The sequence below is a fragment of the Eschscholzia californica genome, unplaced genomic scaffold, assembly GCF_041429995.1.
Source record: "Eschscholzia californica isolate CP2 unplaced genomic scaffold, dmEscCali1.0.p SCAF_1, whole genome shotgun sequence".
NCBI lineage: Eukaryota > Viridiplantae > Streptophyta > Magnoliopsida > Ranunculales > Papaveraceae > Eschscholzia > Eschscholzia californica.
In genome coordinates, this window is record NW_028238198.1 from 31,858,299 (window position 1) to 31,876,573 (window position 18,275).

At 38.0% G+C, this 18,275-nt stretch overlaps 1 protein-coding gene across 1 annotated transcript; it reads left to right on the forward strand.

Moving 5' to 3' along the window:
• The first annotated feature begins 15,144 nt into the window (after positions 1-15,144).
• Positions 15,145-17,872, forward strand: LOC147566097 (AP-1 complex subunit sigma-2). Its single transcript, XM_086652573.1, has 7 exons — positions 15,145-15,338; positions 15,973-16,059; positions 16,904-16,995; positions 17,132-17,240; positions 17,352-17,387; positions 17,483-17,569; positions 17,654-17,872. Exons 1-7 carry the CDS (start codon positions 15,336-15,338, stop codon positions 17,723-17,725), a joined length of 486 nt encoding a protein of 161 aa, XP_086508699.1. The 5' UTR covers positions 15,145-15,335; the 3' UTR covers positions 17,726-17,872.
• The last annotated feature ends 403 nt before the right edge of the window (positions 17,873-18,275 follow it).

The window sequence follows — 18,275 nt, forward strand, 5'->3', positions numbered from 1 at the left end:
AATAAATTAGTTATTTCACAGTCGTCTAAATTTGGTTTAGTATTTAAACGACAATCCACGGATAATAAGACATTCCAAATAGATTTGTCAGATACATGATCTGATGATTGAAACCCTATTAAGTGAACTTGGAATATTTAATTATCGTCTCCCAAGTCCAGGTCATTATATGGACAACAACGACTTAGGAAGACTAACACGTGAGTCGAGGAGATAGCGTTGTTTCATGGGCTACAGGAATAGGAGTATTCAAATCGCCTACGTGGGTGTACTATTAGGAATATACACAGGGCGGCCCTGAATTTTCGGTGGCCCGAAGCGAGGTCTGAAAATGTGGCCCCTTCTATCAAATTGTAAAACGTATAAATGTATTACATGAAAATCGTAAGTACCGCTGATGGGACATGAAAATGTCTCATCTGAATCTTTTAACTCGGGTTAGTTAGTCCAGTTCGAGCGGTTACTCTGATGAGTTGGTTGATTTTCTTTCTCAGGTCTCGTTTACGGAGTTCGATGCGGAAACATGTGATCAAGACATATTTGAGGGGCATTTTGGTCATTTTGATGACAAGGGTATTCTGGTCAATATTAGTTCTCATGTGAAAGTAGAGTCCAATACGAATCCATCGGCGAAAGCGGAAGTCAAATCGGAGTCCGGATGAATAAATTAGAGCAAGTCAAAGTTCGGGTCAACTTGGGTATACTAAAAGTCAAGAGGGACACGTGGCATGCATCCGGCAAGAAATCGAATGGATCATGGAATGCGCGGGCTACTTTCTGTCACGTCTAGAGGTACACCAAGAGATACGCCTGACCCGGACAGCCCGAACCGACTCGATGACGTCAGCTGACGTCATCATCTTCTTCCTCCTTTTATTATACCCGAGAGCTGTCTAAACGAAGAGAGAAAGGAAAGAAAAGAGAAGAAAGGAAAGAAAAGAGAGAAAGGAAAGAAAGATTAGACCGAGAAGGAAAGATAGGAAGCTGGTCGGATGGAGATTATTTTGTTTCTCTATTCGGCTGGTTTAGGTTTTCTCGATAAACCACCTCGGCTATAAGAAACAGAGAGGAGGATGGATATGGGATTTCTCGGCTGGGACTAAAATAATCCATTTTTGTCACAGTTAGAAACAGATTAACAGAGAAAACAAGTTAAGAGAGAGAGAAGGAAACATCTCGGCCATTAAAATACTGTACAACCGAGAGCTAGAGAGAGAGAGAGAGTTGATTCTTTTCTGTTTTTGTTTCTCTTTCTTCTTCTAATCATTCTCTTTGTGAGAGAGAGAAGGTCAGATTGAAAGAGAGCTAGAGAGAGAAGGCTACTGATTTGTAGAGAGAGAGAGAGAGAGAGATTGAATCAATTCTAGAATTTCATTATTTTGATCTTCTTCTTCTCCTTTCTTTTACTGTTCGGTTGGAGAGAGAAAGAGAGATATTATTGTATTACAGAGAGAAAGAGAAAGGTTAGAGTGAGAAAGAAGGAGAAAACAGTAGAGAGAGAGAAAATCCAGTTGAGGAAAATAGTTTTCCCACAAGGAAGTATTTTCCGAGAAGACGAGAAAACTATTTTCCCTAAGGGTCTGTTTGGCAGAATTCTGGGAAAACAGCAGGAAAATACATCTTCTAGGGCCTGTTTGGTTGCAAATCAGAAGGAAAATTAAGTTTCTTTACTCTCCTACTTATATATTTTTAAATGTTTATCTCTTATCTCATGAGTAGCTAATTTTCCTTTAGTCTAGGGTTTTGATGAAGTTCTAACTATGTTTATTAGACAATTATTTTGATAAATTAAATGCTTCATGTATTGATTTCTTTCAAACTTTGTTCATGATTTATTCATCGATTAATATTCTTGAGTTGATTTATCATATTTAGAGTGACACCTTTAATGATTTATACTTCTTAGTTGTTAGTCGATCATTGAATCATGACTTGTCTTTCATTACCTATGCTTCTTGAAGCTTGATCCACCATGTTTAGGTTAGGTTCTTTAATGGTGGATACTTGCTAGTTGATAGATAATAGTTAGAGTTGATAAGAACTTAGTATTTTGATTCAGAAAAGATATAAAATTTAATTCGAGGTCTATGCATGATTAGAATGGATTCGAAACCCTAGGCTACCTTTCCCATCAATTAATTTACAATTTTTATTTGTCTTTGTTAATTAAATTGCAATAAAATCAACTTTAAAAAGAAAAACCAATTTCAAAGAAAATCTTATTAGTCATAGGATTTAGAATAGATTGACTTAGTCTCTGAGGAACGAACCGGTCTTACCGGAAACTACAACTTGACACCCGTGCACTTGCGGGTGTAGACCTAATTAGGTAACTTTTTAGGCTCATCAAGTTTTTGGCGCCGCTGCCGGGGACTAAGTTTGAATTTATCTTATCTTATTTCTATATTTGGAAAGTTTTATTTTTGGTAAGTTTTTATTTTTGGACACTTTAACTTGCTTTTCCATTTTTGGTGTGTAGAACGCTAAGGAGCAAAGGAAAAGGCGCAACAAGGAGAGGAGCTCAAGAAGGAAATTTACATTTTATTTTTAGTAATTTTTTATTTTTGGTGAGAGAGAGACTTTTAGACTTTTTAGTTTTTATTTTTGGTATTAAAGTTTTGACCCTAAATTGGAGGGCTTATTAAATTGTAACCGAAAACCAAAACGAAGCCTCGGGTTGGAACACTCAAGGGGAGAGTGGCCCGGGTCGTCTGCAAGGGTCATCGCCCGTCTGGAACGGGAGGTAATTTCTCTAATCACCCACGAAGCCCCTGTCAGTGGGTATTTGCGTGTTTTGTGTGCCTAATTGTTTTGATCGAATTGCTTAGTGTAAGCATTCTAGTAAGGGCAATAACCCAATTGAAAGATAGGAGACGGATTTCATCACCGTTCTCTTGCCCAAATAGGTAACAACATTCACGATCCCAAACTTCACTTAAAATCTAAAATTTGATTTAGACATCAGCCCCTAAGGTGACGAGCTCATAGGATCTTTGACACAATTCAGGGACTTAATTTTTATTTGGGCATTCCTAAAGGGAAAGTTCATTCAACTCTTTATAAGGTCGCCTCGAGAAGAGGAAACGTTACCAGGTTGGACGGCTATCACAACGTTTATCGTTGGTCGTCTCCAGGAGTTGTTTGATCGTAGTACTTGGACGGAGTAACCCTCATAAACATTATAGTTCAAGCTTTGTAACGAAGTAGGAGCTGTCTAGATTTTTAAGGGAAATCTGACCAACTTGTCTTTCGTCTAGATTCTGTTTAGGTTGCTTGGTGGAGTCAGACTGATTGTGTTTGCTTTCCTCTAGGGTCTTCGTAGTGATTCCCCGGTTTTCGATTTAAGGAAAAAAAAAAAAAAAAATTTTAGAATATCCTTGGACATTGGGCTCTAGTTTATGCCCGATAGATATCGTGATAAGAGAGGTCGTTTCATCAGTAGAGAAACCCATCTAAGTAATCTTTTAGCCAATCTCTCTTTGAGTGACACTATGGGTGAAAATCTAAACCAAACCAGGGATGGAAATCCACCTATGACACTCAGGGATTACATGAACCCTACTAGAACATCTCAACCATCATGCATACAGTTACCCCACTCCACGGCTCACTTTGAGTTAAAGCCGAGCATTATCCAAATGCTCCCACTCTTTCGTGGAGTTGAGAACGAGAATCCCTACCACCATGTTAGGGATTTTGAAGAAATCTGTGGGACTATAAGATTCCCCAATATGTCTGATGAAATAGTGAAGCTTAGGTTGTTCCCTTTCTCTTTGAGAGAGAAAGCAAAATCTTGGTTGTATGCCTTACAACCTCATTCCATCACCACATGGGAAGAATTAACCAGTTTATTCCTTCTGAAATTCTTTCCCAAGCACAAAACCACCGCTTTAAGGCAAAGTCTTAATAATTTTGTGCAACAAGAAGGAGAGTCTCTCTACAATTATCTAGAGAGATTTAAAGAACTGGAACTACAGTGTCCACACCATGGTTATGAAAAGAGTAGACTAGTCCAATTTCTCTATGACGGACTAAACTATCCCACTACATCCATGGTAGAGTCATTCTGTGGTGGCGGATTTACTTATAAATCCGTCGATGACTGCATGGCGTTTCTAGAAGATCTAGCTGAGAAATCCCACCAATGGGAAACTTCTAGAGGACCTCCAACTAGGGCAAATCCTACTCCAAATAAAGGCGGCATCTATAGAGTTGATGAGTCCGAACTTAAACTCGCCGCCATGATGAGAAGGATAGAAGCCCTAGAGCTTGGTCAACCTAAGGCAGTTAAGGAGGATCCCACTCAGGTCATGAGTGTTGGAAATGAATCCATCTCTTATCCGTGCTCCGTCTGTGGAGACCCATCTCATACAGGGAATAAGTGTACCCTATTCTTTGTTTCTGATGAAAAAGAGCAAGCTAATGCTCTTTATCTAAACTCTAGGCAAGATAACCATCAGAAATATGATCCTTACTCAAACACTTATAATCCGGGTTGGAGAAATCACCCCAATTTTGCTTGGTCCAAGGGTCAAAATCAGGGTCAGGTTAGTAGCTCCATAAACCCTCCTGGGTTTAATGCTCCTAGGAATCCTTTTGCTCAAAATCAGGGTCAATCTAGTACCCAATATCCTTCTCAAAACAGTGAGTCTTTAGAGGAAACCATGAAGCAACTAGCTAAAGCCCATAAAGAGTCTATGCAACAGACCAACCAGGCTATACAACAGACCAACCAGGCTTTACAACAGACTAACCAGACTGTAACGAGTTTAAGAACCGAGGTAGGTCAACTTAGAGAAGCCCTTAGGCAGAGAGAACAGGGTAGGTTTCCTAGTCAACCAGAACCAAACCCAAGGGGTAAACAACCAATGGATCAAGCCAATGCAGTAACCACCCTTAGAAGTGGTAGGGTGATTGATAATAGGGTAGGAGTTCCCGAAGATAGTGAAATAGATCATGAACCGTCTTCTTTGCCAACCAGAGTCTCTAGTGAAGAGCATGAGAAGGCTCCTGAGGAACCACCTGTAGTACCTGAGCCTTACATTCCTAAAGCCCCGGATCCTCAGCGTCTTGTAGAGCCAAAGAAGAAATCTCAGTTCGAGGAGATAATGGAAATATTTAAACAAGTCAACATCAATATTCCATTACTAGATGCAATTAAACAGATCCCAGCTTATGCTAAGTTCCTTAAAGACCTATGTACTAGAAAGCGTAAGATGAATGTGCATAAGAAGGTTTTCTTAACTCAACAAGTGAGTTCTATCATCCAACAAAACCTTCCACCTAAGTACAAAGATCCAGGAAGCCCTACATTACCTTGCACTATAGGGGACCATAAGATCGAGCGAGCTTTGTTAGATCTAGGTGCTAGTGTCAACCTTCTTCCTTACTCTGTGTACTTACAGTTAGGTTTAGGAGAAATAAAACCTACTTCTGTAGTTCTTCAGTTGGCAGATCGGTCTGTCAGGCGACCACGTGGCATAGTAGAGGATGTTCTGATAAAAGTTGGTGAGTTTATCTTTCCTATAGATTTCATCATCTTAGATACTGAACCTATTCATGATACTCAGAGTCAAATCCCTGTCATTTTAGGTCGACCATTTTTAGCTACATCAAATGCTGTCATATACTGTAGAAGTGGTCTTTTAAGATTGTCATTTGGAAATATGACGGTGGAGATGAATATTTTTAATGCGGGACTCCATCCGGATGACATAGATGAGTTTAGTGGGTTGAACTTGGTAGAGTTATTAGTTCAAGATGGATTACCAACGACTCAGTCGAGAGATCCCTTAGAAACTCTATTAGCCCTTTTGAGCTTAGATGAGGAGGGTATTATTAACGAGATGGATAACATGTTGGAATCTAGCTCATGGTTGGTGTCTGAACCAATTACGTCGTCAATCGTAGAGACACAACCCCCGTGTGAACCCATTGTTAATTCTGAGGAGACTTTTGTGCCCCTTTTGGAGGAGCAAAAAGTCGAGGTTGTGTTATCTCCGACGTCAACACCTTCATCCCATTTTCATGTGGATAAACTTGAGAGCCATTCCACAACCAAAGATGATGAGTCATGGCTACTTGACTTGTTGAATGAGACCATTAGCTCACTTGACTTAGGTAAAGATCTAGATGCCTTTAAGGACCCTGCTTACATTGGGATAAGAGAGAGCATAGAAGGTTTATCTAAACCGACTTTTGAGGACTTAGAGTTGGATGGTCGGGTTATTCCTTTGGAAGTACCCAACATACCTGTTTTGGAAACCGCTAGGCTAAGTATAGACGTCTTTGATAGTCCTCAAGATCCTCTTGCATTGTCTCCATCGAGAGCATGTTGGGAAGTTTGTGCAATCTCTCACTTGGTTTCTCCTTCCTACAGAGATCCTTTCTATCAGGACTATAGTTCTGCTAGTCCATTTCCAAACTTAACGACCTTTTTGTCGTCTAAGTTTGGGGATTCCTCTCTGATCACGGTAGTTTCACAGGCACTGTTGCATATTTACACAAGTGTGAGACTATCATTCACTAAACACTTCGTGTTGTGGGTAGATCCTCAGATGTTTCGCCTATTGGTTTATGGAGTTGTTTCTTAAGGTTTGTTGAAACAACTGAATCGTCTGGCTGAAGACGTTAAACTTAGCGCTTTCTGGGAGGCAACCCATGCATGGGACATCTAAATCTGGTAATATCTTTCCCTTCACCCTTTATTTTTGCATAATCTTCAAAACATTGAGGACAATGTTCGGTTTAAGTTTGGGGATAGGGGAATGAATTTTTTGCTAAGTCCTTATTTCAAAAATTCAAAAGGGTTCAAAATTTTTCAAAATTTTAAATTTTTTGGATTGAAAATGTGAGTTTAGTTGTTTTTGCTTGTTAATAGTTATAGAGTCTAGTTTGTCAGATTATCCGTTTACTAAAGGTTTTTCCACGAATTTCGAGTCTTGAAGTTGTCTGTGCACTAGCCATGTGAGTGTTAGATAGGTGAAGAGTAGACTTTTCTAAGAGAACTTAATCGATCATTAGTGGAGACTTAACCTATGTGAGATTCTGAACCTTTCTTTTTTGCTTTGAGTGACCTCTTCTGCGTTAACTCCGAGTAGAGTGAAGAGCTACTCAACCTCGCAACATTCATTAGAGCTCAGTTGATCTCTTGAGTTCAAATTTTACAACCACTAGGGATGTCATCAGGAAGTAAACCTTTCTCTTGTAGTCTGGAAACTTGAAAACAGTGTCAACTAGAGGAAGATAGGAACCTCACCATTTAGAACCCTGAGAATAAGGCATGAAGCAAAATGAAGAGAATATTACCAAGGAAAGAATAATGTGAAGAAAGTAGTATTTGTATTATGAGTCGTATGAAAAAAAAAAAAAAAAAAAAAAAAAAAAAGAAGAGAAAAGAAAAGAAAAAAAGAAAAAAATGTTTATGTAGTTTTGTTTAAGTGTTTATCCCTTGAAGTAGTTTTTGAAGATTTGAAGACGTCGAGTTCTCAGGAGTTCTAGTAACATCATCATTATAGTCTATTAACCTCTAGGAAGCATTGTTAGATAGTTGATCAGGTGAGAAGAGTTGGTTAGCTTCCCCATTCCGTATTAGTAGTTGTTTCCGTTCTATGAGATCAGTCGTTTACCAAAAATTCAGTCAGTCTTTTGTAATGTGTTGAGTTTTCCTTCATACTCATACTCGCACATTGAGCGAACCATTTCTGAGTGACTTAAATTTTTGAGTGTATGACCGTGAGGCAGTAGTCGAGGCGAAATGTATTGAGAAGGTAATCGAGGTCTTGTCTGTTTGGAACCGAAGTGATACTCATATTGGCTGGTCATGTGCATTTTAGGTCTTGATTACTAGTGAAGGGATTTTTAGCATTTGAATGGTTTGGTCAACTTTGATTTCATTTCTATTAACTTTCGAAAACTTACCGGATAAACATTTTTAGTCCATACCATATTTAGACCCTTCTGGATTTTTGAAATTTTTGAATTTTGTGGGTAAATTCACTGCAAACCCTCACGAGACAAAACTCGTCCTCTAGGGTAACCTAGAGGTTTAACGGCTTGTTGCACGTGCTAAGTGTAATCGTGAGTCCCTACGAAAGTGGTGAACTGGGTTTAGTTTTATTTTTGCTCGAGGACTAGCAAAATCTAAGTTTGGGGATGTTTGATGGGACATGAAAATGTCTCATCTGAATCTTTTAACTCGGGTTAGTTAGTCCAATTCGAGCGGTTACTCTGATGAGTTGGTTGATTTTCTTTCTCAGGTCTCGTTTACGGAGTTCGATGCGGAAACATGTGATCAAGACATATTTGAGGGGCATTTTGGTCATTTTGATGACAAGGGTATTCTGGTCAATATTAGTTCTCATGTGAAAGTAGAGTCCAATACGAATCCATCGGCGAAAGCGGAAGTCAAATCGGAGTCCGGATGAATAAATTAGAGCAAGTCAAAGTTCGGGTCAACTTGGGTATACTAAAAGTCAAGAGGGACATGTGGCATGCATCCGGCAAGAAATCGAATGGATCATGGAATGCGCGGGCTACTTTCTGTCACGTCTAGAGGTACACCAAGAGATACGCCTGACCCGGACAGCCCGAACCGACTTGATGACGTCAGCTGACGTCATCATCTTCTTCCTCCTTTTATTATACCCGAGAGCTGTCTAAACGAAGAGAGAAAGGAAAGAAAAGAGAAGAAAGGAAAGAAAAGAGAGAAAGGAAAGAAAGATTAGACCGAGAAGGAAAGATAGGAAGCTGGTCGGATGGAGATTATTTTGTTTCTCTATTCGGCTGGTTTAGGTTTTCTCGATAAACCACCTCGGCTATAAGAAACAGAGAGGAGGATGGATATGGGATCTCTCGGCTGGGACTAAAATAATCCATTTTTGTCACAGTTAGAAACAGATTAACAGAGAAAACAAGTTAAGAGAGAGAGAAGGAAACATCTCGGCCATTAAAATACTGTACAACCGAGAGCTAGAGAGAGTTGATTCTTTTCTGTTTTTGTTTCTCTTTCTTCTTCTAATCATTCTCTTTGTGAGAGAGAGAAGGTCAGATTGAAAGAGAGCTAGAGAGAGAAGGCTACTGATTTGTAGAGAGAGAGAGAGAGAGAGAGATTGAATCAATTCTAGAATTTCATTATTTTGATCTTCTTCTTCTCCTTTCTTTTACTGTTCGGTTGGAGAGAGAAAGAGAGATATTATTGTATTACAGAGAGAAAGAGAAAGGTTAGAGTGAGAAAGAAGGAGAAAACAGTAGAGAGAGAGAAAATCCAGTTGAGGAAAATAGTTTTCCCACAAGGAAGTATTTTCCGAGAAGACGAGAAAACTATTTTCCCTAAGGGTCTGTTTGGCAGAATTCTGGGAAAACAGCAGGAAAATACATCTTCTAGGGCCTGTTTGGTTGCAAATCAGAAGGAAAATTAAGTTTCTTTACTCTCCTACTTATATATTTTTAAATGTTTATCTCTTATCTCATGAGTAGCTAATTTTCCTTTAGTCTAGGGTTTTGATGAAGTTCTAACTATGTTTATTAGACAATTATTTTGATAAATTAAATGCTTCATGTATTGATTTCTTTCAAACTTTGTTCATGATTTATTCATCGATTAATATTCTTGAGTTGATTTATCATATTTAGAGTGACACCTTTAATGATTTATACTTCTTAGTTGTTAGTCGATCATTGAATCATGACTTGTCTTTCATTACCTATGCTTCTTGAAGCTTGATCCACCATGTTTAGGTTAGGTTCTTTAATGGTGGATACTTGCTAGTTGATAGATAATAGTTAGAGTTGATAAGAACTTAGTATTTTGATTCAAAAAAGATATAAAATTTAATTCGAGGTCTATGCATGATTAGAATGGATTCGAAACCCTAGGCTACCTTTCCCATCAATTAATTTACAATTTTTATTTGTCTTTGTTAATTAAATTGCAATAAAATCAACTTTAAAAAGAAAAACCAATTTCAAAGAAAATCTTATTAGTCATAGGATTTAGAATAGATTGACTTAGTCTCTGAGGAACGAACCGGTCTTACCGGAAACTACAACTTGACACCCGTGCACTTGCGGGTGTAGACCTAATTAGGTAACTTTTTAGGCTCATCAACCGCAAAATATTTTCATCATATTTATATAACAAAATAGTTTTTTTTTATAATTACAATCACTGAAATTTTGTTCTTCTTAAATTTTTCGATGCACTAATAATCGTCAAATAATCAAGACTGCCAGCTGATAGGCCCAAAATAGGTCTATTCCCGCAAGTATACGGGGTCAAGTTATAGTATAATTTGTAAATCGGGAAATCGTCCCAAAGAATAGGTAGGTAACTTCGGATATTGACGGCGTAGTTTAGCCCAATAATCAAAATGTCAATAGCTAACTTAGAAAAACACACACACACCCCACTTCATAGATTTGATGATTGATATGTAAGAAATAAGAAAACGAATAAAACTAAATAAACTAACTAAGAGAGAGGTTAGAAGATATCTAAGGTTATAAAATCCACCGCATCTTTTCACTTTATAAAACAAACACTTAATTACTTAAATCTCTTTTGTATTTACTCGGGATCCAATATAATGAACTATTTGAATTCCGGATGATGTTCTAGAAAAAAACAATTTTATAATTACTAATTCTAATTGTCTACCTTATAGAGATTCGGATTGCTAAACTATTATTCATCATCTAAAAAGCATACTCCATCTAACAACTTAACGAAAGTATGAAATATCTAATTATGAGGCATGAGTAATGGAAAGAAAATCCAATCCATATAGATAAACAATCAATAGACAGTAAAGCACATCAAAGGATTTAATTAATCAAGAACAAGTATTATAAAGATCCAAAATGGGTTTCATTCACAACCTTAGATTGCTAAGTTAACTATACATGGAATCTAGAATAACATTCATTGACATTGTAAAATAAATGAAAATACTAAGAAATTAATGGAAAGAAATCACCAATCAAATTCCATATCCCCATGTATCTCCAATTTGTCTAAGATTTGCTCCATTTGTACTCAAGAATCTTACTCCAAGTAATAGCTATTTTATTGCCACCCAAATAAGAAAAAGAAAGAGAAGGAAGAAATTAGATCTAGAAAGAAGTTGGAAAGAAGAGATGAAGAGGGTAAAGATGATAGAAGAATATGGAAGGAAGAAGAAGAAGACTATTAATGGAAGAAAGAATAGTGGTAGAGAAGAAGTAGTAGTAGAGAAAGATGGAAAAATAATGGATAAAGTGGATTTAGTAGTAGAGAAGAGAGAAAGAAATAGGTAAGAGGGGATTGAAAGAGGAGAGGGAGATTGAGAGGGTTTGCAAGTCTAGTTTTAATGGAGGAGAAAGGGATTTATTTATAGGTGGGTTAGGGTTTTTGGTTGGGTTAAATGGTAAAAAGAACTAAAAGATATGGTCATTTTGGGAATTAATGGGTTAAATATGAAGAAAAGACAAGTCTGGGCGGCTAGGGTTTGGTGGGAAGGATTTCAGATGATAAGGTGTGGCCGGAAGCAACTTAAGAAGCAATGACAAGATCAGAAGCCGTCGGATCTTCAAGGCACGGATCTGGAGGGTTGGTATAAGGCCACGTGTCCGGGAGCATCTTAATAAGATGCCTCGGGTTACAAAGAAGTATGAGGAAATGGGTCAAACGCTCAGCAGCCGTTAGATCTCGAAAACGCGGTAGCGGACGACCAAGATTAAAACGTGGGTTCGGGATCATGGGAGCTAAGTGACTTCGGTTGCATGGGATCATAAGAAATGGAGCTGAATCTCGGAAGCCGTTAGATCTTGATTACGCGGAAGGTTGCGGCTGAGATTAAAAGGTGAGCAAGGGACTACCGAAAACAGTTGCAGCGCGCCACATTGGATCATGCTCGATGGCTCCACTTCGCTGTTCCTCGGGTATACAGAAGTTGGATGCAATGGCCACCAGGCTTTGCCACGTGTCCAGCGCAATACCGCATGCCAGAACGTCTACCGAAATTGTCCCACTTAGTCAACATCCTTTGACTCAACTTTGACTTTGATTTATTCCTTCGTCCGGACTCCGATTTGACTTCCGTTTTCTCCTACGGACTCGTCTCGACCTCTACTTTTCAACCACGCACTGAAATTGGCCAAATTACCAGATTGTCCTTGACTCCAAATGACCAAAATACCCTTCATGCATCTTTTCCTCGTTTTTAACCGTTTTTCACATTTAACTCCGCAAAAGACACATAATCAAGAAAACCAACCATTTTATTATAATAAAGACTCGAAACCGACTAACTTGGCTAAATTAAACGACTCAGATGGGGCATTTTCATGACCTATCACCAGCCATATCCTTCTCAATAGATAATATAGCTAACCCGTTTAACCTTTCTTGCGACATAGTAGATCGAATATGAGACTTAATCAACTTCAACTTAGAAAAACTTCTTTCTGCAGAGGCAACAGTAACTGGTATCGTTAACATAATTCTATAAGAAATCCATGTGTTCGGGTAACAACCTTTCATATCTTTCAAAAAATCTAGCACTTCAATTGGTCTTTTGATCTCATTTGGTAAAAGACGCTTCAACACTTTCAGTTCAGAAAATAAGTCTAGTCTGTCTATGTCATATGACTCATTATGCTTGAAAAAGGTTTCAAGGCGACCACATGAATCTCGCAAATCACCATCATCTTGGGAGTTTAACTTTTTTTTTTTTAATTCAAACAGAAAATAAAATATTTTTTTGTACTTTTAGAATTGAACAACTTACAACAAAGAACAATAGACTTTGTTTCTAGAAATTGAATAAACAGTTTGTTTTGACACTTTGGCTTGAAGAAAAGAAATGATATTGGAATTTCATGATTTGGATATTTAAAAAGCATGTTTGTTTCATAAGTCAAACAAACTGTTGGGCCCACCATTCATTTAAAGATCATCAAATTTGGTGGCCCTTTTCACTTAACAAAGTCTTAAATGGGGCCCTTAGAATTTTCTTAGAGCGTTGGACTTCTTTTATATTTCTTAAAGAAATTAATGTTTTGGTGGCCCCTAAAAATCGGTGGCTCGAAGCGACGCTTTGTTCGCTTTGTCCCAGGGCCACCCTTATTATATACACCGATAACCCTCAAATAAGAAGTACATCAATCGTGATGAACGTCAAAACGCTTCTCATTGACAAGATTGGAGAGATTCCTCAAAACATGAGTGTTTCACTCATCTTATGTAAAGAATGTCCGACTTTGATTCCGCCAAACGCCGCGCCGTGAAAGGAGGTTATAAAAGAGGATACTGGGAAAGACATAATAGACATGAAGCTGAGTTGGAGCACAAGAATGGACTGTGTCATCCTAATCACATTAGAAAAACGTGTCTCAAGGCCGCTTGATGAGTAGCAACTGAAAATGTGTGGTCGCGCTCAAATAGATTAAAAGTTAATCATTTGTATTTGACAATTGTACTCAGAATCAAGAAACTCTAAAAGATGTGACGTATCAGATGGGATACAAATTGACACGGGAATCGAGCATTGCACTTGTTCTAAGTACAAGTGGGAGTCTGAAGGAGATGTCCTTCAATCAAAGATACAATGTGAGTAATTTTTCAGATAGGACAATCGATGAAGAAGATCATCAAGTTCGGACGATTTAGGGGTCGTAGTGTTTAGCTGGAAACGAACTACGATCGTCGAATTACGAATTAATTCGCGGCTAACTTCGACCGGATCCTACATCGGTTTACAAATAAGAATGTCCATTTAATCGGATGATATGACTAGTGGGATGAGACATATAATAATGGGAGAGCCCCATAAACATGTCTCATAGGCCTAAAACAAGTTTAGGCAAATATAGCACAAATGCCCCGAAAGAAGGGATTTTGGGTTGGAGCACAAAAGAGGTGTTTTAGGGCCCAAAAAAGGGACAACCTTGGCAGATCGGGTGCCCTTATAGGGCCGGTCAGATCTGGCCAAAGGGGCCCTCATATGGCCAGACAATGCAAGGGAATTAGAAAATAGAAACTAGTTTCTATTTGCGGGTATTTCCTTAATCTCGTTCAAGATGGACTTTTTAGGAAACCTAATTAGGGTGGGACTCTAACTAGGACTCTATATAATGTCTCTTAGGGATTTGAATAAGGCATGAAACTTCTCAAGATGCTTTCTTACTCTACAACATCAAGTAGAGAGGGAAAGTGAGTTAATCCCAAGCTATCTAACTAGTCAATAAAGAAGAAGGTGTTCTTCATGTCAAACCACCATTGGAGTTCTAGCTAGCTACAAGGTGGGAGATCAAGTTGATCATTTGGGTGTCTTGAGTAGAGGAACAACACGTGGGAAAGGTTCGAGAGAAAAACTGGCGATTAAGGTAATCCTAAACTCTTAGTTGATTATTAGCTTATGCATGATGATCTTGGGACCATACTAGTGCTAGACATGCGATATCTGAGATTCCGCTTAGAACATTAGTTGACATCACAACCCAACAATAATCTCTCGAAAGTTTTCAATTTACCTCCACGTATATTTATTTGTGTAACATTTGTTCATCTTCATGAGGACCAACGTACAAAATTAACTCTAAGGGCATTAAGATGTGTATTTGTAAAGTATGCTGCAAATCAGAAAGGTTACAAATATTATCATCCTCCAACTAAACGAACATTTGTTTGTTATATTGGATGTTATCTTTAATGAAAACTCCATGTATTTTTCACCCGAGTCTGAATTTCAAGGTGAGAAAAGCAAACAAGAAGTTCTGACTCTTGATTATGAAGAAATGGAAAATCATGTAGAAGAGAACACCCTTGGATCTAATATTGAAGTAAATTTAATTCCTGAAGAAACAATGAAAAGAGGAACTGAAATTCCAGAATTATTATTAGATGATCGGTAATGAAATAAAGTATTAATAGAATCGTTGAACAAATTGTGAATTTCTCCAATTGAAGCCACTGCACCAGAAGACCTAATGCACCAAACCAATCGCTTGTCGAGGATGATCCTGAAGCACCATCTGAACCATCTATAGAAGGGCATGGGTGCCCCTAGAGACGCTGCGTTTGCTTTTAGCTCACCCCGTTTGGCACTCTCCGTGGGCCACTCCGGCTGGGCCTAATCCGTGTTGTTTAGACTCAACATTGAGACTGCCCCAATCAGTTGGCACGAAGAGAGACTCAAATAGTAAAAACAAGGGCGCTTACAAGCGCACCTTTTTCGGAAACAAGAGAGGGAGGGCACAGTAGTCCAACCTCCGAATTTGTAAACATCATTTCTTTGAAGAAGTAAAGAAAACTTTTCTACCTTTCTCAAACCAAATCGATATCTGATCGGGCAGCCATGGTATGTGATTTCATTTTTCCTCGAATTATAGATCGCTTTATTTCTTTTTTTCGTTTGATCCGATTGTCCTCTCAGTTTGTTCTTCTTCTGTTCGAACAATCAGCCCTAATTTTTAGATTCGTTATTTTACTCAGATTTCTGATCGCCATTGCTCGATCTCCTGTAATTTGGAAAGAACATGAATTCTAATTTGAATTGAAGCAGTAACTGTATAATTTTTGCTACCAATTTGACTGTTTAACACCTGATTTGTATGGATCTAGGAAGCCATCAGAAATTATTAATCTGAAATTCGGTTCTAAGTACTATTAGTTTGATCATAAATTTCTATCTGAGAAGATGATCTTCGAATTGTCATTCTGTTCATCGTGAAATATAATCTTAGCTAACTTCCCCTCATAGACTAGATCGAGGGGAAAAAAAAAGACAAGGGCTAGAGTTATTCAATGGAGTTCCTTAAGAAATAGTATTAAACTTAGATCCATTTCCTATATGTTAACCTAATCTTGGGTTTTTTCACATTCATGTTTATAAGACCTAATATGTAGCCGTAGACCTGTACTTCTTGTTAGAGACAAGTTAATTCGTTTGCATTGTCCACTCTTAACTACTCATTCTTCTAAACTTATTGCAGATTCACTTTGTGCTTCTTATTAGTCGACAAGGAAAAGTAAGGTTGACGAAATGGTATTCTCCATATGCACAGAAGGAAAGAACCAAGGTATGATTGCATAGTCTGTACTCTCAAAATCTCATACATTGAAGGAAACGTATTTATATGAAGTTAAAGCATCTGCTGTTAAAATAGGGGGTTACTTGCTCGCACTTGCAACCCATAGATAATTTTTTGTTTTTCGGTTCAAGTGTAAATCTCTCTCTTGTGCCACAATTATGGGCATTGAAATGCCAAAAAAATTCGTATTTGTAACTTGAATCTTCTCACTCAGTCACTCTGACCTTTGGGGATTTGATTGAAACTATAGATGTCAGATCTCTGTTTGTATTTTGGTTGGTGATTGGTAAATAGGAGTTGTTTGGTATTTTGTGGTTGTATTAGGGGTTTTAGATTCTTGTTTCATAAACCTTATGAGTGTAATTTCTCAATTAAAATTACGAGCTAGATGGGGTTCTATGTGGTCCAAACACTCAATTCATGTATATAGACCATAGGTGATTAGTTGGTTAGCTGGGTAGTCCCTGACACCAGTAGCATCACTTACTTCGGCAGTCTAGGTCTTCATCAGTAGTCAGGATTCGGGTGTGTATTGTGTTGTTCATTTCCCAAATATTACTGATGTGTGATGATCATATAAATATGGGTCTGACTAGCATTTGCTGTATTTATACTTAATCATTTGCATAGGATAAAACTAAGTTGAGCTATTGTGGAAACTTCACGGGATATGTTTTTCTAATTAATATCTTGCGTTAGTCACATGTATGCCGAAGCTCAAAGATGTTGAGTTTCTGTTCCTTACCCCCCACTCTGAGGATCTCATAAACTATATCTGTTCATCTTAAGCTGATCAGACATGGAATAACCAAACATTTCTCATTGTTTGCAGGTGCTGAGAGAGCTCAGTGGAGTGATTCTTACACGAGGTCCTAAACTCTGCAACTTTGTGGAGTGGAGAGGGTACAAAGTTGTATACAAGAGGCAAGTATGACTAATCTTATTCCGAGTTCTTTCCTTCTAACAAGACTGTTTTCTATTCCCAAAGTTTATTGACCCTTTGTAAAGAATCCTTGTTTTACTTCTGAATGATCAATCATTTTGTTTTCATCATATGTAGATACGCCAGCCTCTATTTCTGCATGTGCATCGATCAAGATGACAACGAACTCGAAACCCTCGAAATAATTCACCATTTTGTCGAGATACTAGACCGCTATTTCGGCAGTGTAAGCTAGCTTTACTGTAATAACTAGTCTTCCACTGTTGACAGTATTTCCAAAATTGTGTTCTACACCAGCAGATGTTAATAGTGCTCTCTTGTTCTTCTCCCTTGCTAGGTCTGTGAGTTGGATCTGATCTTCAATTTCCACAAGGTATGCCCTTAACTTTGTTTGCTATCTAATATTCATGTTCCCTGGTACCTATCAACTTTCCTGTTTAACCACATAAAAAATATAAAACATGTCAGGCGTACTATATATTGGATGAGCTTTTGATTGCCGGTGAACTTCAGGAGACTAGCAAAAAAACAGTAGCACGACTTATCGCAGCTCAGGTATATATGGTTTAATACAGAGTATAGTGTCAATTCTGATTGCAGTTTATATTAAGCAGAATCCACTTTTTTGATATTTTGCAGGATTCACTGGTGGAGACTGCAAAAGAACAGGCCAGTTCGATTAGTAATATAATCGCTCAGGCGACCAAATAAACATCTTGTTTGACACTTATGGATTTATTGCCTTCTCTATTAATTTCATCATCCTTATTGCTGTTGTAGTTTTTGTGAAGAATATCTATCCTTTAGCCAATATTCTATCGAACACATGGTAATCGAAAGATCTTTTTTCTTGTGATCTTGTTCTTTCTTCTGTTGAATTAGAAGATATTGTTTAGTCAATCTGCACCTACTTATGGTCATAGCAACCCGCCACCACTTCAACGGTCCGCAATGGATACAGTGTATTCCTCGTGGCCTCACAACCAATTTAGACATTATTAATGGAGACATGACCCCCAGTAGGGATGTTGCTTCACCCTCGAACAGTTCAAGTCAACAACGGGAATCTCCCATTATAACTTGTGCCTATATATCTACTCTGAACGCTCCTTTTGCCGATGATATTTCTATCGACCAGTTCTATCGCATACATCACAAGGTTGAAAACTTATTCAATGATGTACTAATTATGAACAAAATCAAGTGTGTTTCCGACTCAAGAAGTCAATCCATTAGAATCCAAGATACTTCTTATTGGTGC